The sequence below is a fragment of the Gopherus evgoodei genome, chromosome 9, assembly GCF_007399415.2.
Source record: "Gopherus evgoodei ecotype Sinaloan lineage chromosome 9, rGopEvg1_v1.p, whole genome shotgun sequence".
Lineage (NCBI taxonomy): Eukaryota > Metazoa > Chordata > Testudines > Testudinidae > Gopherus > Gopherus evgoodei.
In genome coordinates this window covers 68910675-68932047 of record NC_044330.1, presented here as the reverse complement: position 1 = coordinate 68932047, position 21373 = coordinate 68910675, and the positions used below count along the sequence as shown (strand labels likewise).

The window sequence follows — 21373 nt, the reverse complement described above, 5'->3', positions numbered from 1 at the left end:
AATGACAGCACGTTCATCCAGTAACATGCTAGATCCCCTTAAAGCTGCGGGTGATTGGCGGAAGCTGGGCCCAGCACTCTCGCGTTCTGTAAGCGTCACACGCAACGCACGCACCGTCGTCTCTCACTGTCGGGGCTGGCGCGCGCGATCTGGAAGGCGAAGAACGGTGGCCCGGGGCTGGGCCTTGAGTGACCAGGTGAGGAGGCGCCTGCTCCCCCCGGGCCCTGCGCGGCCCCGCTCGCCGAGCCCTGGTGGGTGGGGGCAGCGATGGCGGCGCGCGCAGGAGCACGGGCTCGGCGGTTCCCTAAGGGGCCACCCAGGCCTGGCCCTGCTCGCTAGGCTCCGGCGGGGGCGGTGACCTGATGGGCCTCTCGGACCCGACCCCCCTCTTGTCCTGCCGCCCTCCTAGCGGCACGCGGGTGAAACCTGCCCCTCCCCGGGCAGCGCGTCCCCATCCCTTCCCCGCACAGTGACATTTGACTAGATGCGCCCAGTGGGGTGCTGGCCTTGGGACCCGGCTGCTACGGCCCAGCACGAGGCTTCTCGGTGTGAAGCGGTGTCTGTTGTGGGGGGTGGATGCTCTCCGTGGTGCCTGCTGCAGTAAGACCCACCCACACCCAGGCGGTACCTGCCCTGATCTTCCCCCTAGTCAACTGCTCTTGGGATCTCATGGCACAGCCTTGCAGCTCAGTTAGGGGTATCGGTACCCTGCTATAGCGCATTTCCCAAAGGATGTGGCCATGTGCCCTCTGTGTGCCCCAGGTTAGGATGGCAGCCTCTGCCTTTCTCTGTAGATTCATAGAACTTAAGGCCAGTTTCATTAGTGCTCATTCTTGTAACACTAGCGACTGGCAAATTCTTATAGTTAATGTATTTGTTATGTAGCCTTTGGTGACGGTGGTGAATTAGTGTTTTGCTGGTAGAAATGTTCATGGGGGAAAATGAAAGCGTTGTAATATTCCTTATTCTGCAAGGTAGAGCTCAGTAGCACATTGAAAGGAAATCATACTAATTATATTTCATCACCTACTCACAACATGTAGATGCACAGAACAGCCAAACTCCTTAGCCTGTCAGAAATTAGGGTGGCACAAAGTGTGATGGGCTGTTGAGTGGTTATTTATTTATTTATTTATTTTTCTCAGAGTCAGAAATCATCATGAGTCAGTTTAACTTTGGATCTGGTTCTGCTGGGGGAGGGTTCAACTTTGGCACTCCAAAGACAGCAGCCACCACAGCACCGACAGGATATTCCTTCACATCTGGCAGTGGAACAGGATTCAGTTTTGGGACACCAACACAGGCCCCAGCAAGCACCCAGTCTACAGGTCTGTTCTCCCTGGCCACCCCTGCTACATCTGCACAGGCTTCTGGATTCAGTTTCGGATCACCAGCCACATCAACTGCAACCCCAGCAGGAACCGTATTCTCGTTAGGGTAAGAACTAACTAGATGAAGTATCTGTTCTTGTCGTTCTTGTGAGTTGCCATCATCGAGCTGTCTTTTTCTGTAAATTTTTAAAACACACGTTGGGAGTGGAGAGAATCCAAGTGGAAAGCTAGCTGAAAGATTTCAGTCTTGTTGGGGATTCAAAAGTAGGAAGATGTTTGACATACAGAAGGAGAGTGGCTGTCCCAGGCATACCAGGTGATGTGGAAAAGGTAGACTTTACTGAGAGGAGGTAACTAAGGAAGCCTTAAGGTGAGTGGAGTTAAGGCATGATGGGTTTTTTATATATGGAGACATACCCATCTCATAGAGCTGGAAGGGACCTTGAAAGGTCATGGAATCCAGTCCCCTGCCTTTACTAGTAGGACCAAGTACTGATTTTTTGCCTCGGATCCCTAAGTGGCCCCCTCAAGGATTGAACTCATAACCCTGGGTTTGGTAGGCTAATGTTCAAACCACTGAGCTGTCCCTCCCTCTTAATATAGTGTGTTAGAACTGAGCTATCTCTTTGAGATTAAATCCAATGTTCTACAAAGAAAACAAACGGTTGACCTTCTTGAAACTCATCTTTAACATTTTAGATAAGCAAAGCCATAAAAAACTGGTCTTCAGCAGCTTGCTGGACTATACTGTAAACAGGGCAGTTCATCTTGCTATTCTTTTTCTGTCTAGGGGAAGTGTACCAAAGCTAAACTTGGGCAGCAGTGGCACCACTCAGACTACAGGAATCACTGGGGGTTTTGGACTTGCTAACAGTACTGCCCTTACGAGCTCTATACCAAGCAGTGTGTCTTCAAGTCAGGTAGCAGCTCCTTCTGGCTTTGTTTTTGGCCCCACTACCACCACCACTGCTCAGGCTGGGACAACTGGAGGATTCAACTTTGCCAGCAGCGGAACAGCTCAGACTGGAACCCCGAACTTTAATATCAGCTCTGTGGGAAGTACAACTCAGCAAGTAGCACCTACAGGATTAACCTTTGGAGCAGCCCCAGCTGCTGCCACCATTGCAGCAACTACTGCACAACCAGCCACTGCCTTCAGTCTTGGGGGACAGTCGACAGGTGAGTATCAAGCTTGAATCGGAAGCCCAAGTATTAGCAGTACAGTAACTCTTCACTTAATATTGTAGTTATGTTCCTGAAAAACGCAACTTCAAGCAAAATGATGTTAAGTAAATCCAATTTCCTCATAAGAGTTAATGTAAATGAGGGGGTTAGGTTCCAGGGAACTTATTTTTTTACACACACACACACACACACACACACACACACACACACACACACACACACACACACACACACACACACACACACACACACACACACACACACACACACACACACACACACACACACACACACACACACACGTTTTAAACAAACAATTCAATACTGGTACACAGTGATGTTTGTGAAGCTTGGTTGAGGTGGAGGAGTCAGACAGTGGGATATTTCTCTTACTGCTAAAGATGAACTAGCAATTGGCTGAGCCCTCACTCGCTCTACAAGGCAGCAAGAATGGAGGGGAATATGCGCATTTCTCTTTTAAGTACACTGCCTTGTTAATTAGATCAGAAGCTGCAAGCTCCCTTCCTCCTGAGCCCTGGTGTGGCCCTCCCCACACTTCGCTTTGTGGAAGATGTTGTAAGTGGAGTGCAGGGGGGAGGGGGACATCCTGACTTTAGCTCCCTCTTCCTCCCCCACCCCCCCAACAAGCAGGAATCTCAGGGAGCTGCTCCAAGGCAGAGGGCAGTAGCAGCACATGGCAGTGTGGGGAGGGACAGCTTTGAACTGCAGGCAGCTGTTTCACAGGAACTTAGGGGAGCGAGGAGCTGATGGTGGGGGGGCTGCTGGTCTACCCTGGTTCCAAGCCCCCACCAGCTAGTTGCAACAGGCTGCTCTTCCTGCAAGCAGTAGACAAAACAGGCAGCTGCCAAATGACGTTAGAAGGGAACATTACACAACTTTAAATGAGCGTGTTCCCTAATTGATCAGTAACATAAGAGTGTTAACCGGGACGACTTTAAGTGAGGAGTTACTGTATTATATTCATATTAAAGCTCCTCCAGTCAGCTGACTTCTGAAGCTATGTAAATGAAATGGTATTTACTTATTAAAAGTTCTAATAATGCAGGTGAATTGATGTTTTGATTGAGAAATGGATACTGAAGTCTGCTGTTTCAGTCTGGTGTGAAATAGAAATGATGCTGTTTCCAATATATACCTGGCCGAAGTCGCCAGTTATCTGTAACATTTTTTCATGTAGTCTTTTAAGATGGCATCTCTGTAGATGGTCTCAATAATGTGACAGAATTACCAAGTATACTTTGCCCCCTAAATGTTGATAGTCAGCTTTATCTCTTTCTTGATGCCTACTAGATAATATGAAATTTAGAAAATATACACAGTAGAACCTTAGCAGGAGCGTTTTTGTTTGCTACTTCAGATTGCTGTAATGGGAAATGACAGAGTGTGAGCATGCACAGAATCAACAAATTAATTTGTGCCCTAGTTGGTCCAGCGTGGTTAATAGGCCGCTGTCTTTTGTAGGCCACTTTGCAAAGGAAATTTATTTTTCACAGCACTCCAATCTAAGGCCATAATGCTGGGATGAGTGGTCTGCAGGCTTATCTCATTAAATCTGGGGCTACTGACTTACTCGTGTCTTATGTATGAGCATCTAGATGAACACAGATGATGGGATGAAATAAGAGTTTAGAAAGAAACAGATTGCAGAGATGACACTGGGAGCGTCTGACCTTTATTTTGCAGGACTTGGAACGTCTTTGCAATCACAGTTCCACAAACCTTTGTGGAAAGAGTTTGGTACCATAGTACTGTGACTGTTACAGATGAATATCTCTTATGAGAACTATATTTTCTGTAAGTGCTGGGTTTTAATTTCAAAGGACTGAAATAATTCTGCCACCTCCTGAGTGTAGGCAGCAAGTTGAAAATTGGTTGCATTTGTAAAATCAGTTCTCTTTAGAAATAAGATCTATATGTGGGTAAAAAGACTTTGCATTTATAGTCAGTTGCTCAATGGATTCTGTGCCAGGGGTTTGAAGCCACTACTGTATACTTCCCAGGCCATTAAGAATAGTTCCAGTACCTCGGACACGGACAAAGTAGAAGCAGCAAAAAGCTTGACACATCAGCACGAAGTTGCAGTGATGGTCTTTTAGACACTAAAAAGTGGGGGGAAGTCTATAGCCTGGGTGGGTGATGTCAGCTGCAGTTAGTCTGCATTAGAGCAAATCCTAAAAGTTGTGGACAGAATGTATTAGATGTAGTGAATCCCATTGACAGTGCTTGGTCTAGGTCTGTCAGAGAGACATCGATATTAATCTGTAATAGATACTCTTAGCTCTACCCCTTTTGGATATTGTGGGTTTTTTCAGTCTCTCTCTGCAGTTGCAGGTATTTCAGAGTCTCTGCTTGAGAACTGGGTGCTCTTGTTTCATTCTTTTTGTATTTCTTAATCCAGGTTTAAATTTTGGAATACTGGCCTCAACAGCAGCCACCTCTGCATCTACAGGAACACTGACAGCTACTACTACCCAGGGACCTAGTTTATCATTTGGAACCAAACTCGGAGGTAGGTGGTGACTGAGGCTTGGTGACTGAAAGATGAGTCAGGGTGAAGGGGGTCTGACCACCCTGCTTGAAGTAGTTCTGTTTGTTGGAGTGTGGAGAACAGATCAATATAAGAGTGGAATGGGCGCGTTATACTTTCTTAAGTGAATTTGCTCATTGGTCAGATTCTGTAAGTTCTCTAAGCACCTTCTTATTTTACTATATTGCTCAATTTTACTTTGTACAGAGTTTTGCGTATGAAAACTATATTTCATGGTTCTTTATGGGGTAAAATAAAACAGAAAGAGGAGCTTAAGGGTGATGGGGGGAGAGATACTTTTAAAATTAATTTTAAAAAGATATGGAGCACTGAGGCATAATACAGTAAAACTTTCAGAAAACAGAAGCTGCAGAGGAGGAGACTCTTACATCAATAGAAGATGAGTGTAGATCAGGGGTTCTCAAACTTCATTGTACCATGACCCCCTTCTGACAACAAAAAATACTACATGACCCGAGGGGGAGGGGGAGACTGAAGCCTGAGCCCCGGTGCCCTGGGCAGGGGGTGCCAAAGCCCAAGCGCTCTATCGGGGGGGTGGGGGGGAGGGCTGTAACCTGAGCCCTGCCACTCAGGGCTGAAGCCCTCAGGCTTCGGCCCTGGGTGGTGAGGCTTGGGCTTCAGGCCTGGGCCCCAGAGACCCTAATGCCAGCCCTAGTGATCCCATTAAAATGAGGTCATGACCCACAGTTTGAGAACCATTGGTGTAGATGAATGGAGAGAAGGTGTGTCAAAGAAAAGGTCCCATTCTTTGCTTTGTTTTGTTCTGAGTATGTGTGCTGAAGCTTCAGTGAAGGATATGTTTGTATGGGTTTTGGTTTTTTCTGTTCTAGGTTTGACTGCAGCATCCACAGCTCCTACCACCACAGCTTCCCTTCTTGGTTCATCTGGGCCTACTTTGTTTGCATCCATAGCAAGTTCTTCAGCTCCAAACTCCTCTGCCGCCACAGGCCTCTCACGTAAGTCACAGAACATGTATCTGACAGTTTTCCTCACAGTCTAGCCTCGTAGTAGGTGGTCAAGGAGTAGGTTCGCAGGTTCTGTCTGTGGTGATGGTGCTTTTTCACTAAAGTGGCGAAATCATAAGGTACAACTACACAGTTATTTTGGTCTTTGATAGTGTCAGCTTGTCTTTGTCTGCTTCAGGGCAAAAATCTTGTCAGTGATGTATCCTGTTCATTGCATAGAAACTTTTGTCCAGAACATAATGCATGTGAGAAGAGTGGCAATTTTAACTAACTCTGATTTTTTTTCTTTTTTGTCCACTCTCCTGATATTATCACAGCTGAACATGCCTGTGACTCTGATTACATGTGTTAACCTCAGGTGTGATCTATACTACAGAATTAGGTTGACATAAGGCTGCTTACATCAACCTAACTCTGGGTATGCCTACACTACGAGATTATTCCGATTTTACATAAACCAGTTTTTTTAAAACAGATTGTATAAAGTTGAGTGCTCGTGGCCATACTAAGCACATTAATTCAGTGGTGTGCATCCATGTACCGAGGCTAGCGTCAATTTTCTGGAGCGTTGCACTGTGGGTAGCTATCCCATAGTTCCCGCAGTCTCCCTCGCCCATTGGAATTCTGAGTTGAGATCCCAATGCATGATGGTGCAAAAACAGTGTCGCGGGTGATTCTGGGTAAATGTCGTCACTCATTCCTTCCTCCGTGAAAGCAACTGCAGACAATCATTTTGCGCCTTTTCCGTGGATTGCCCTGGCAGACGCCATAGCATGGCAGTCATGGAGCCCATTTTGCCTTTTGTCACTGTCACCATATGTGTACTGGATGCTGCTGACAGAGGCGGTACTGCAGTGCTACAAAGCAGCATTCATTTGCCTTTGCAAGGTAGCAGAGACGGTTACCATCCCTATTGCACCATCTGCCATGCCATTGTAAATTGGCGATGAGATGACGATTATCAGTCGTTCTGTACTGTCTGCTGCTGTCATGGGTGCTCCTGGCTGGCCTCGCTGAGGTCAGCCGGGGGCACATGGACAAAAATGGGAATGACTCCCTGGGTCATTCCGTCCTTTATGTTCTGTCTAAAAATAGTCAGTCCTACCTAGAATATGGGGCAAGTGTACTAGAGACCCAGAGAGCACAGCCGCTCCATGTCAGAGCCCCAGAGATCCTGCAGAAATGATGATCTGCATGCCATTCTAGGGGTTGCCTCTGCAACAACCCCACCCATTACTTCCCTCCTCCCCCAACCCTCCTGGGCTACCGTGGCAGTGTCCCCCCCATTTGTGTGATGAAGTAATAAAGAATGCAGGAATAAGAAACACTGACTTTTTAGTGAGATAAAATGAGGGGGAGGAAGCCTCCCGCTACTATGATAGTCCAGGCAGTACAGAATCTTTTCTTTAGACATGAAAGGGGGAGCAGGGGGTGCAGCTGATGGAGCTCAGCCTGCAGTTGCTATGATGAAGATGGTTACCAGCCGTTCTGTACCATCTGCCGGGAATGACCGAGAGTCATTCCCATTTTTACCCAGGCGCCCCCGGCCAACCTCACCGAGGCCAGGCAGGAGCACTCACGGGCTGAGGATGACGAAGGATAGCAGTCATATTGTACCGTCTGCCACCGGGAAGGTGATGCTGGTGTTCAGCGCTGCAGCACCTTGTCTACCAGCAGCATGCAGTAGACATAGGGTGACATTGAAAAAAGGCGAGAAACGTTTTATTCCCTTTTCTTTCTGGGGGGAGGGTGTAAATTGACGACATATACCCTGAAACACCCCGGAAAATGGTTTTGACCCTTCAGGCATTGGGAGCTCAGCCAAGAATGCAAATGCTTTTCGGAGACTGCGGGGACTGTGGGATAGCTGGAGTCCTCAGTACCCCCTCCCTCCATGAGCGTCCATTTGATTCTTTGGCTTTTTGTTACGCTTGTCACACAGCACTGTGCTGTGGCCTCTGTCTGTCATAGCCTGGAGATTTTTTCAAATGTTTTGTCATTTCATCTTCTGTCACGGAGCTCTGATAGAACAGATTTGTCTCCTCGTACAGCGATCAGATCCAGTATCTCCCGTACGGTCCATGCTGGAGCTCTTTTGGGATTTGGGACTGCATGGCCACCTGTGCTGATCAGAGCTCCACGCTGGGCAGACAGGAAATGAAATTCAAAAGTTCATGGGGCTTTTCCTATTTACCCGGCCAGTGCATCCGAGTTCAGATCGCTTTCCAGAGCAGTCACAATGGTGCACTGTGGGATACCGCCCGGAGGCCAATACCATCAATTTACGACCACACTAACCCTAATCCGACATGGCAATACTGATTTCAGCGCTACTACTCTCGTCGGGGAGGAGTACAGAAACTGGTTTAAAGAGCCCTTTATATCGATATAAAGGGCCTCGTTGTGCAGACAGGTGCAGGGTTAAATTGGTTTAACACTGGTAAATTCAGTTTAAACGCGTAGTGTAGATCAGGCCTCTGTGAGTGCCTACGTTACAATGTTGTTCCTGCGGATGTAAGTCGCTCACTACACTGACTTAATAACTCCACCTCACCGAGAGGTGTAGCGCTTAGGTTTGTGTAGTTAGGTCGATGCAGTGTTAGTATAGACACTGCATTGACTGTTATGGCTGTCAGTCCCTGGCGGCTGACAGCCAGGAGCTGTCAGTTAAATTGGTGGAAGCGCTCCTGAGGACGTGCACTGCTGACAGCAGGAGGGGAGTTTGGACATGAAAAAATTAATGACTATAGTGACTGCACAGCAGTGTAACTTAAGTTGACTTAATTTTGTAGTGTAGATTTGCCCTCCTTGTGCCATTATCTCTGAGATAGTGTTTATGATGCTCAGGTCTTCACATTCCATTTTCAAGTGAGGTGCTGGTTTGGGGAAGGGTGTGTGTGAATATTTGGTTGTTTTAATATGCTGCGTATCTAGGTAATTCTTTTGTGGTAGAAGATGTGCTAGCTGCTGTCAGTTACTTCATACCAGGAAATACTAACCCTCTTCTGCCCACTTTAGGGTAGTTAATCTTACCCTGTGTCCAACTGCTCTCTCACTTTCCAACCCTATAAATGTGTTAACAGTCATAGTCAACAATGGGAAAATAAACCTGACTACAAGAATTTTGCCACAACGAGTGATTTCTGCTGTTAATATAGCTATTTGTGTAGAAAAACACCACTGTGTACCTAGCCAGAGAGATGTTTTAAAAGTCCTTTGGGGAAGTGAAAGTGTGGGTTTATTGCACTACAGTCCTTTTGGCTTCTGGAGAATATCTTTTTTAATTGCTCACCTGTAACTTTTAGTAGCTTATGTATTTGCTGTATGAATAATAGAATAATTTGCCAGATTTTCTTCAAGTACTTGATGTAAAACATAGAATCATAGAAATGTAGGACTGGAAGTGACCTCAATAGGTCATCTAGTCCAGTCCCTTGCACTATGGCAGGGCTAAGTATTAGACCATCCCTGACAGGTGTTTGTCCAACCTGTTCTTAAAAACATCTAATGACAGATTCCACAGCTTCCCTAGGTTATTTTGTTCCAGTGCTTAAATACCCTTAAAGTGAGGAAGTTTTCCATAATATCTAACCTAAATCTCACTTGCTGCAATTTAAGCCCATTAATTCTTGTCCTGTCCTCAGTGGTTAAGGAGAACAATTTATCACCCTCCTCTTTATAACAATCTTTTACGCACTTGAATACTGATATCATGTCTCTTCTGTCTGCTCTTTTCCAGACTAAAAAAACCATTTTTTTCCCAATCTTTTCTCCTAGTTCTTATTTTCAAGACTTTTTTTAATTACTTTTGTTGCTCTCCTCTGCACTTTCTCCAATTTATCCACACCTTTCCTGATGTGTGGTTCCAAGAACTGGACACAGTACTCCAGTGGAGGCCTTACTAGTGTTTGAGTAGAGTAGAAGAATTTCTCCTTGTCTTGCTTACAGCACTCCTGATAATACATCCCAGAATGATGTTTGATTTTTTTTTGCAACAATATTACATGTAGTTAAAGCGTCTTGAAGCTTCAGGATAAGGTGGTTCCTGGTCTAATCAGTTGTGATTCAAGCTCTCCAGAATGCTCACTTTCTTTGCCCCTTCCCTTCCAAAGAGCCTGGAGGAGGGCTTTTGGCTTGCTCATGACAATCAGGTGTCCTCTTCTTTTTTTTTTCAATAAAGGCCTGTACCTTGGCTGCACTGTTTGTGGAGGGTTTTTTTCTTAGATGACACTTTCTTTACTCTGTGGACCAGAGTAATTTTGTTTTAAATATTATTCAGCTGTTTCAGGTGTTAGGACATAAAAGCAGAAAGTTGGGTCCATCAGCAAATACATATGCTACATAACTTCAGGATCACCTTCATTTTCTGTATAAGAGAGGAACAGTGCAGTTTACCAGAGAGAGCATGCAAAACTGAGCCACCTGAAGTAAGAAATAGCAACTCATTTGCATTAGAAGAAACCAGACAGTATTTTGAGATCTTTAGTCTGTGTTCCTATGAACACAGATCACTCCAACCAAATTACATTACATGTTACAAAAACTCAGTGAGTATGGAGTCAATCATGCGCCTCATGGGGACCAAACTTGTCCCTGGTGTAACACCATTGAAGTTAGTGGAGTTCTACCAGAAATGAATTTGGCTTACTGCCTTCATTCTGCTTATGTTTTGGCATCCCTTTTCCAAAGTGTATCTCTGTGGGGCTTAGTGAATTTGGCAAGATAGTCTTCTGAGTTTAGCCATATCCGGGATGCTATATTTGATAGAGTGGATTGTTTCCGTAATGAGTTACTCCGAATCCTCACTCTCATTTAGCCTCTGAGTACTTATAGTTCCAAGATTGTGTTCCCAAGCTAACTTGAGCCTGGTGTTTGGGTCATATTGGCTGTTCTAGCAGTTTGTATCAGTTGAATGTTGCATGTTTCAAATTATCTAAATATAATTGTTAGTAGCTTTCTAGCTGAATTGAGAAGAACTCTTAAAACAGCTGTGAGGCCTTCTGCATGTGTCCATAGTTTCAACCTTCCAGTCTTCACCTAGGTGCCTGGACGTTCCCTCAGCCCACTTAGTATTGGTTCATTGCTAGTACAGATAAAACAGGGACCAGAGCACAGTAACTTTCTAAAGGGGATCCCCTGTTCAGTGGGACACACAGGAATATGTGTAATTTTCTTCTGTTTGCAGTTGGTGGCACCTCAACTGCAGCAACCAGTCTGGGTACTCTCGGATTTGGATTAAAGGTCCCTGGAACAACGACTGCTGCAACCATCACTACCACGAGTAAGGACTAGATTCTGAAAAGAATGAGAATGGTCATGCTGATAACACTATTGTATAGTCCCATGGTTCTCAGTCTCTTTCTACTCAGTATCTGAAAAACATCCTGTGTTGTGATACATCTGGTCCCACAATTCTTTATGGCCATTATGGACTTGTGTTCACAGCAAGAAACCATGGGTGGTCTTGGCTGGGGGCTGTAAGAGTTTGGCAGTCTGGTTTACAAGGTTGGTGAGGGGCAGCTGTTACTGGGGTAGCATCTCCCTCCCCAGCCACCAGCCTTCCTACACAGCAGGTATAGCATTGCTTCAAGAGGCTGTGGATCTAGCTGCACACTGTAGGGATAGAGGGGAGAGAGAAATAGGATTAAGGAGCTGCAGTAGGATTAGTTGGGGTGACTAGGATGAGGTGGAAATAGGATAGAAAGGGAGCATTTAGCTTCTTCCCTGCCCTGGATCCTAGAGAGTGCAGAATTTTGAAGCCTTTTCCCCACTTCTATCAACCAGTGCGTTGTTTCAACTTCTGAGTTGCATCCAACTGGTTGGGAAGTCCTTGTCTAGACTTAATAATAGCACAGTATCAAGATCCAGGACCTAGCATCCTGTTCCTGACTCTGCCAGTCAGTTGCTTTGTGATCCTTGCCTGTCTGTCTTAGCTTGCCTTTTTGCAAAAGAGTAGTATTGCCCAACAAGCATTGAGGCTTGTTTCCTTCAGGTTCATAAAGAGCTTTGAGATCCTGGGACAGAAGGTGCTGTATAACTGTCAAGTTTTATTAACAGATGTTCATCAACATCACTAAAACATTTTTTTAGTTCACCAGCTCTGCTTATAAGAAGTCCAATTCCAAAAGAAGAGTGGTGATGCACATGCAGAGCCATATGTAGATCCAATATTCTAGTAGTTGGGGTCCTGCAGATCTGGGTTGAGAGAGATACGTGCAGAGTTTGCATTGTATCTTTCTCAGTATTACCTGGTTAAATACGTGCTTTCAGTCCCTCATTTTAATAGAGACACTTGGATTGGAAGGGAACTTGGGGATTTCAGTCCATCCCTGTCCATTGTAGCAAAATTGATTTATTTATAATCCGTCTTCTCTCTATATATCTCTATAATTTGAAAAGTAAGAGCAATAAGCCGCCACTTGCTGCTTATACAGAGTAGAGCTTTCTAAAGATCTCACAGCACCTTACAAAGGTGGATAAGTAGCATTATCTGCATCTTACAAATGGAGAAACTCAAGTGAAGTGGCTAATCTAGATCACATACTCAAGGTAATTTGTGAATAGAACTCATGTCTCCTAATTTCCAATCTTGTGTCCAATCTGCTAGATCACAGCTGACCATTCCTCTCCTTTTATGTATGGTGTGACACTAAACCTTTCCTTGCAGGCACTTCTTCTGCCCCTAGCACAGGCTTTGCCTTGAATCTTAAACCACTGACCACCACTGGTAGCATTGGTGCTGTGACTTCTACTGCTACTATAGCTACCACAACAACCAGGTGAGTCCTTTCAGCCAATTGAGTTACTGCCAACTGTCCTAGTTCAGTGGCTGGGTATTGAGAGTGAGTGTTCAAATTCAAGATGTAGTCAGTTTATTGGATTTTGAGTGGAGGAATCAGAATCGGCTACTCCAGACAAAGAGACTGTGGTGGGATTAGAACACAGCAGTACAGTGAGTATCATAGATATACCATATCCTGGCAAGGATGTTCTGTTGGGGTCTGTTTGTAATTCAGTGGTTGTGTGGTTAACGCTAGCTGTGCTGTCAGCTTTATATCCCGTCATTTTTGAGCTTGTATTGATTCTAATGCTTAATGCTCTCTCAACTTCCCCAACCCCAGTGCTCCCCCAGTGATGACTTATGCTCAGTTGGAGAGTCTGATTAATAAATGGAGCCTGGAACTGGAGGACCAGGAGAAACATTTTCTTCATCAGGCTACACAGGTCAATGCCTGGGATCGGACACTGATTGAGAATGGAGAGAAGGTGAGATGACATGCCTTATCAACCTGCTTTTCACATAGGGCCAGATTTTTAAAGGTATTTGAGTGCCCAAAGATGCAAATAGGCACCCAGTGGGATTTTCAGCATGCTTAAGAGCTGCCCAGATAAGATGAGAAATCTTAAGCCAGTGTGTTGCCTAGAAGTTGGCTTTTGTGGCCATAGCTCCAGTGCTAAATCTAAAATGTTCTCTATAAACATTGATACCAATATTTCCTCTTTCTAGTACACAATTTTCATGGGAGCAGCAAAGAATCCTGTGGCACCTTATAGACCAACAGACGTTTTGGAGCATAAGCTTTCGTGGGTGAATACCCACTTCCTCAGATGCATGCATCTGAAGAAGTGGGTATTCACCCACAAAAGCTTATGCTCCAAAACGTTTGTTAGTCTATAAGGTGCCACAGGATTCTTTGCTGCTTTTACAGATCCAGACTAACACAGCTACCCCTCTGATAATTTTCATGGGGTTTTTCTCAATCCCACCTCTTTTTCTCTACCCCTACATCCTGACAGATGATTTCTGAATTCTATTATTACAGTCTGCTAAATGCTGTGTTCCTGTCTGGTTGTAGATTACTTCATTACACAGAGAAGTGGAAAAAGTGAAGCTGGATCAGAAGAGGTAAGAGACTGAGTGCTTTAGTGATGTGTTTTTTGTTTTCCTGGGATAGTGTTCTTTCCATCTCCTTGCAGCCTTCTGATAATGAAGAGTTTATACACCACATATAACTCTCCCCTAAGTTGCTTTCAGTAGCACACTTGTTTATTTGTCTTTTTGCAGGTTGGATCAGGAACTTGATTTCATCCTGTCGCAACAGAAGGAGCTGGAAGATTTGCTAATTCCTCTGGAGGAGTCTGTAAAGGAACAGAGTGGGACTATCTACTTGCAGCACGCAGATGAGGAGCGGGAGCGAACGTAAGGAAGTGACCCTAGTTAAGCACATGATAGGCCAGAGCTAATGTAGTAAAATTTGCGAACAGGAAGAACTAAACTTGGACTACAGGGCATTCTAGGGGGTTGCTATAGGATGAGGAAACTAGTAACAGCTTTTTCTGGAACATAGTCTTCTCAGTGGCTTGCATTTCCCATATTGGAAGTGTAGACAGAGGAATAGGGAAGTAGAGCTGTCTATATATTTTATTAGATACCCCAAAAGACCTCAATTTTTGCTATGTGGACGTAACTAGCTATTTGAGGTCAGTCTATTCATTTTTGGAATGATCTCTGTCATACTACTGAAAGTGAAGTCCCATGGGTGCTGATTAGAGCCAGGGAAGCAGTGTGTGTGATTATTCAAGTCATGCAAGCATTTTAGGGCAAGGACTGGTGAGTTCTAGTAAGGCAACCAGAGAGGGTGTCTGACTTGCCCAAGAGATGTCTTGCAGGATCTGGACCAGTTGATTTGTTTCATTCCTCTGGCAGGGTGTGAGGAGAATATTCTGTTGAATCTTAAATGTCAAAGAGCATTGAAGACATCTCTGTTCCTAGTGTTCACATGTCTCTCTCCTATGAAAGAACGTTGGTGTTGCCTAGTTGGTGGGGCAAAATGTTCTTCTAGTGTACCTGGTAAATCTGTTTGATTTGAAACACTCTGACCACATCTACTCCTATGTGCTTTGCAGCTATAAATTGGCTGAAAACATAGATGCCCAGTTAAAGCGTATGGCACAGGATCTCAAAGACATCATTGAGCACCTGAATACATCTGGGGGCCCTGCTGATACCAGCGACCCAGTGAGTATGAGCCAAGTACTCTTGTGAAGGTGGTAAAATCTCTTATCGGCCATTTAACTTGTGTAGTTCTGAATGCTCCTCATGTCCTTTGTATTTTCAGGATTTGAAGAGGATTTTACAGCTTTTACTCCCTAGTTTTTTTTCTGTTGGCCAAACTCCTGTTCCAGCACAAGCCAGTGTGTCTCCCTTATGCTTACTGTAGGGTCACATGAACATTATAAAAGCAGCCAGCAGAGAGATTGCATGGGGAGGTTTTGCAGACACTCACCTGTTGTATTTATCTTTTATAAACATATATTTTTGAAGTCTGGAAGATATTTTCCACCATATTGTAGACTTTTGTAGACCTATCAGATTTTGGGTGTGAACTTTGGATAGTCCTTTGTGCGCCACTCAGCTGCCCCAAGGACAACAGGCCATCTCTTGCCTGAGTTTAGGACTAAATGCTGTGTATGTTTACCACAGATAGCGTGGCTGTAATCCTGCTTACTATTATGCTTCTTGCATATTACTTGTGACGGATCAGAATTCTCCTATATACATCTGTCATTATTTCCGTCTTCTGTTGTACTTCATCTTCTAATTCAGACCTAAATTCTCATCTCTTTCTCCTACATATCAACTTGATTTTAATCTCCATCATGGTTTTTGCCTGTAGGCTTGTCAGTGGAGAACTTCCGTTTTGCTGAACATTGCAGAGCAGGGAGCTTTCCCAGCCTCTTCTACACCACCTTGAGAGTAAACCTTTTATGGGTGTATGATGTATCTGACCTCTATTAGCCTAAGAAAGTCCAGGCCGCAAGGATATTTTCCAAACCAGAGGTCCCCCATACAGCTGTGCTGTGTGCTACTTCCGTACTAGCTTCACTTGGGTGAAGTGACTGCTAGATTTGCTAAATGTATGGAGTACTTAGCCCTGACTGCTACAGAAAGCCCTGAGGACCAGGCTAGACTTTTATGTCTAACTGGTATTTCTTACTGTTCATTTTCACGTTACAAACAGAATAAATCACGCCTAAAATCTTGCATCCGTTTCTCTCCAGCTCCAGCAGATCTGTAAAATTTTGAATGCACACATGGATTCATTGCAGTGGATTGACCAGAACTCCGGTAAGAACCTTTTTAAAAAAATAAATAAAAAATGAACTGGCCAAAATGTCAGGTCTGAACTGCACTTAGGAGGGAAGATTGGATATCTTGAAGGAGGAGGGGAAGTGTAATCTCTTACTGGCCTCTCTATTCAGGTGCTTAGTGGAGAGATTGGAGGTTGAGAGATCAGCTAGACATTGACAGGTACTGGTAGTGAACTGTGCAAAACAATCACTTTTTATAAAGTTAAAATACTAAGTGCAATTCTGGTGTATGTGTTTCTTGATCATAGATCACTTCAGAAAGATACATGAGGAGTCTTCCCCAAGGACCTAGTCTAATATCATTTGGATTCCCTTATCTCTTCATTCTCCGTTAAAGCCCTATAGACTCAGTAGTTTCTGGATGAAGTTCCTGGGCGTTTGCTAAATATGTTAGGAAAATCAGTGTTCTAAAACTATCAATAGAAAATGACTTCCCTATTAATAGTCTGAACATGGGTTTTTATGATGTTATCAACCTTTTCTTTATGGAAATTGTCTTTTGAGGGTCACAGATGCCAATTTTTAAAATGCTCTTTTCACCTCCACTGGCCTTCCTACCTCAGTATCTATCCTGTGGCCCCCCTCTCTCCTGAGTTTCAGCTCAGGAAGATTGCTTCTTTCGCTGTTAGCTGAGGTCAAACATTCCTTCCCTGCAAGTGCAGTAACTCCATTTTCTGAGGGACACTGCAGAAGTTGCAGAGTAACTTCAAAAAGATAATACTGAACAGATGTTATACTTGGTATTAGAAAGGAAGATTGCTCTTCAGGGACTGGGTTTTTTCATGAAAATATTGGGATGCTTCCAGGGTTTAATTGCTTTTTCTAAAGTTATTACACATAGTTTTCATAACCAGGAACCATCTGTCTCCCAGTAAAGGATCCTGAGTATTCTAGCTAGTTTGCAACTCTCCTTAACCGAACCTACTTAGCCACAAGGGGACACTGTTGACTGATGTGGTGCTGCTCTTTCCAGGCCTCAGGTACACCAGCTCTGCTGCACTCTCAACTCCTGAAAAGCTGTGACTGTCCCCAAACCTATGGTGGTTGTTCATCCCTTTTGAAAGAAAGCGCAACTCCCTTGATTTAAATAGACTTGTCTGATTATACCAGAGCTGTATTTGGCTTCCAGATTCCTAAAAGGTTTTAACTTCTCAGTACCTAGTGCTTGTCATCATGATGAGTTTTGACAGTTTCTGGGATGTCGCCTGTAGCAGCAGATCTGTGGGTCCAGTTGCAGGAAGTATCTGGAAATGTCAGTCTAGGGTAAAGCAGTTGCCTGTTTCTTTTGAAGATGATTATTAAAGGGGTTGCAATTTGTTCCATCAATGTGAGAATTTTTCTTGTATTACAAATAGGACCCTATCAAATTCATGGTCCATTTTGGTCAATTTCACAGTCATAGGATTTTAAAAATAATAAATTTCATTATTTCAGCTATTTAAATCTGAAATTTCATGGTGTTGCAATTGATCTGAAAAGGAGTGGAGGGGGTGGGAGGGTTGTGGTACTGCTACCCTTACTGCTGCAGCTGGTGGCTCCCTTCAGAGCTGGGCAGCTGAAGAGCGGCGGCTGCTGGCCGGGATCCCAGCTTTGAAGGCAGAGCCACCGTCAGCAGCAGTGCAGAAGTAAGGGAGGCATGGTATGGTATTGTGCTAACCTTTTGTCTGTGCTGCTGTTGGTGGGGCACTGCCTTCAGAGCTGGGTGCCGGCCAACAGCTGCCACTCTCCGGCCATCCAGCTCTGAAGGCAACACAGAAATAGGGTGGCAATACCACGATACTCCCCTGAAATAACCTTGTGACCCCCCCTGCAACTCCCTTTTGGGTCAAGACCCCCTCTTTGAGAAACTCTGGTGTCCCCCGTGGAATCTGGTCTTGTGTGCTTTTACCCTAGACTATACAGATTTCACGGTCCATGATGCGTTTTTCATGGCTGAATTTGGTAGGGTCCTAATTATAGATCACGGCTATTCAGCCAATTAATTAGATCACTATATTAATTGAATAGACCAGTGTCTATTTTTAGGGGATATGCAAGTTTCAAAGAGGAACCTATCAACTTTAGTATGGTAGGGCAAGTCCCTCAAGCAGGAGTAGGAGCAGTGGATGTTACAAAATGTACTGTTTTCCCTAAATGATTCATCTGCTTCCTTTGTTCCCTTGGAGTGTTGAGCAAATGTAAGTGTTCCTGTTCCTATTTACACTTACCCATTATGTGCCTGCCTTCTGCAACAGCCAGAATGGCTTGTCCCATTGGCAGGACTGGGAGAAGTGGAGCTTCTAAGATAATACTGTTCTTGATTTAAAAAATGTAAAACATAGAAACTGTTCACAAGTTTCTAAATTCCATTCCCTTAAAATATGTTCAGGGCCACTTCATAAAAGCAAAGTAGCTTTTCTAGATAATTGTAACATCTGTTATCTTGCTGAGGGATTTCTTAATAAGACTTATGTAACTTTAACATTTGCATCCAGAGAGCTGTATTAGTTCAGTAAATGTGTGGGGGGGTTAAAATATGAAACGGACACCTAGTAGATTCCAAACTCTCGTGTTGCTGAGATCTTTGGCTAATTTGCTTCCCATTTCCAATGAGTCCACTCCTTCTTGGCACACCATGGTCCCCTAAGATGACAAGATCTCGTAGCTGGGGGAACACAGGTATAGTCTAGATAATCTTAAATCTCTCCTCTTGCCAAAAGAATGCCAAAATATTTTACTTTCTTCTGTTTCTCTTATTAAATGTTTGAGGGTTACCATAGCTGACTGGACACTAGTGAGAGCTCTGCTTTGTAGTGGGAGTATTAAATTTTGAGATGCGTATATGTGTAGCTGATAGTGGGGCTAAAACTTGCTGTACAAAAAGAGTACCCTGTATAATATGGAGCTTTGAAAGGGTAGTTAAATTTGCAGAGCTACTAGTTCTTGGAAATATGGGTCACTGCATGTGTTTTAAAGCTTCTAATGCACGTTAACTGCAAAGGGGAAGCTTGTTTGTCCAGGAGACAGAGCTTTCCTGGAGTCTGGCTTCAGACTGGAATTAACTCCTGCAGACTCTAAAGTACCAACACAAAACGTGCTGCTTTCTGTTCCAAGTGCAAAATACATTTCAACCTGCCTTCATTAATAAAAACACATACCATAATTTAAATTCATTAAAATTTATATATATTAAACCCATATATAATTTTCTCTTTAAGAGGAGAGAAGAAAGAATACATCCCAAATGCTAATCGGGTCACTTAATGTACTACTGGAAGAGTCTGGTATCGCATGTTAGATGTATTACAAGAACTTAAATAGACTAGAATGTCTCCATTCTACAGACCCATAGTGCAGCTTTATGATGAAGATTGGTGAAATTATTCTGGAGGAATCATTTACAGGTGTTCAGAAAAAGTAGACTTTTTCAGTGCAGTGCCTACAGCGTACAGAACTATTAAAGCAATTTACTTATTTTGCAGACAATAATTGAGAACGGATTATAGGTCATGAAGGGGCACAGTGGATAGTGTGTGTGTGTGTGCGCACGCATAATTTGTGTATTTCCAACTATGGAGCCTGTTCCAGCTACTGATGTTCAGCAAGTCTTTAGTTTCTAACTTTGTAAAACTTTTGTTGAAGATGTAAATGAAATAACATAAATTAATGTAAACCAAATTGAAGTTGGGTCAGCAAGGAAGATTGGAATGATGGCTAAAATGTCCTCTTGGGCTTGTCCACTTGTTTCTGGGTGTTGCTAAGAGTTTCTGCCATCATAGCCTTCCCATGAGCCTTTTGCAGTTCAGCAGTGTCTCCTGCTGGGTTTTTCTCTCCTCTTCTGTTCTCAAACCTATCTTAACCATTGATCTTTACTCTTTCTGAGACACTCTTCTCTCCTCCAGACCTATGCTGCCTAGGGCTCTCTCTTATGATGATCATGTGATCCTCGTGTGTGTATTGTTTTTTTCCCTCTCCCCACAGCCCTGCTGCAGAGGAAGGTGGAGGAGGTGACGAAGGTTTGTGAGAGCCGCCGAAAGGAACAGGAACGCAGTTTTCGGATCACATTCGATTGAGTGATCCAAGAAATCTCTACTGCTGTATTCACTTGATAGCCATTTATGTAAAAACTTAGGAAAAATGGAGTAAAAATTGTGATATCACGTTGTTGTTGTTTTTATTTGTTTCAATAAAATGCTTTTTCATGCCAAACCTACTATTGTCTGCAATATCCACCTTACTGGAATTCACATTGACTCATACCATAGAGATTGCATGGAGCTTCTTAGTTCTACAGCATCTGTGTCCTTGTTCTGTGGTTTTTGTACATATGTTTCATATATTTTACTCATTTCTTGTTTGCTGTCTTTAGAGTGTTTTAAACTACAGTGAAGTCACATGACTAACCTCTCCAGCTTTAAGATTGGACTTATGATGACCTATATTAAGACCTAAACTTAGTATGTACTATTAAAATAATTTAAAAAAATTCAAGCAGTATGTGTTTGTGCTGAAATTTTAAAGGGAAGTCAGATCATTGAACTGGTGGAAGTCACTGGCAAAGCACCAGGAACGAGTTTGTTGAAGTGCTAAGCCAGTTTTTGAAAGCAATAGCCTCTTCTGCAGATGAATAAACTGAAATGAAGAAAATATTCTTTGCAACTAGTTCAGTTCAATGACTAGTTCATTAAATGTTAAGATGATTGGGAGTTGAAAAACAAAACAGGGAATCTTGTTTTCTCTTCCAATCTATGACAAGTAGGAGTTGATGGTGACTAGAAACAACTAGTTCCATTCATTAAGTACAGATAATGCTTCCTTTGTTTTAATAAGCTTTTTAAATTTATCCAGCACATTTAAGCTTGCTTGTCTGTTTTTTCGTTGGTTAAATAAAATTTTAAAGTGCATTGGGGCTGGCCATTTGTAATTGAATTCCATGTTCCATCCAAATGGAGCTTGACAAAAATCACAAGTGAAAAATTAATCTACTAAAGAAATACACTATTCATCATTTTCTAACTGTAAATATTAATATTAATTTAAGAGATAAAATTACTTAAATATGTACTAATATAGCATGTCCTGCTGAGCAAAAAGTGTCAAATTTAGTGTATAGGCTGTATTTTATTGCAAATCATATTTTAGTGGTTAGCCAACTAATAAGAATAAACCTTTTCTTTAGCAAACTAAAATAC

The 21373-nt window shown here is 43.4% G+C and overlaps 1 protein-coding gene across 1 annotated transcript; it reads left to right on the top strand.

The window, feature by feature from the left end:
• Positions 1 to 88: 88 nt before the first annotated feature.
• Positions 89 to 20395, top strand: NUP62CL (nucleoporin 62 C-terminal like). The gene is made up of 13 exons (XM_030575144.1): positions 89 to 196; positions 1146 to 1437; positions 2122 to 2510; positions 4936 to 5046; positions 5916 to 6041; positions 11236 to 11331; positions 12718 to 12829; positions 13172 to 13316; positions 13907 to 13956; positions 14116 to 14250; positions 14958 to 15069; positions 16113 to 16179; positions 20163 to 20395. Exons 2-13 carry the CDS (start codon positions 1160 to 1162, stop codon positions 20252 to 20254), a joined length of 1713 nt encoding a protein of 570 aa, XP_030431004.1. The 5' UTR covers positions 89 to 196; positions 1146 to 1159; the 3' UTR covers positions 20255 to 20395.
• Positions 20396 to 21373: the final 978 nt, after the last annotated feature.

Excerpts from the sequence above, each read along its gene's own strand:
- NUP62CL (XM_030575144.1), top strand. The coding sequence starts at position 1,160 with ATGAGTCAGTTTAACTTTGGATCTGGTTCTGCTGGGGGAGGGTTCAAC. Across the intron at positions 1,438-2,121 it reads GGAACCGTATTCTCGTTAGG|GGGAAGTGTACCAAAGCTAA; the intron begins GTAAGAACTAAC and ends TTTTCTGTCTAG. Across the intron at positions 14,251-14,957 it reads GATGAGGAGCGGGAGCGAAC|CTATAAATTGGCTGAAAACA; the intron begins GTAAGGAAGTGA and ends TGTGCTTTGCAG.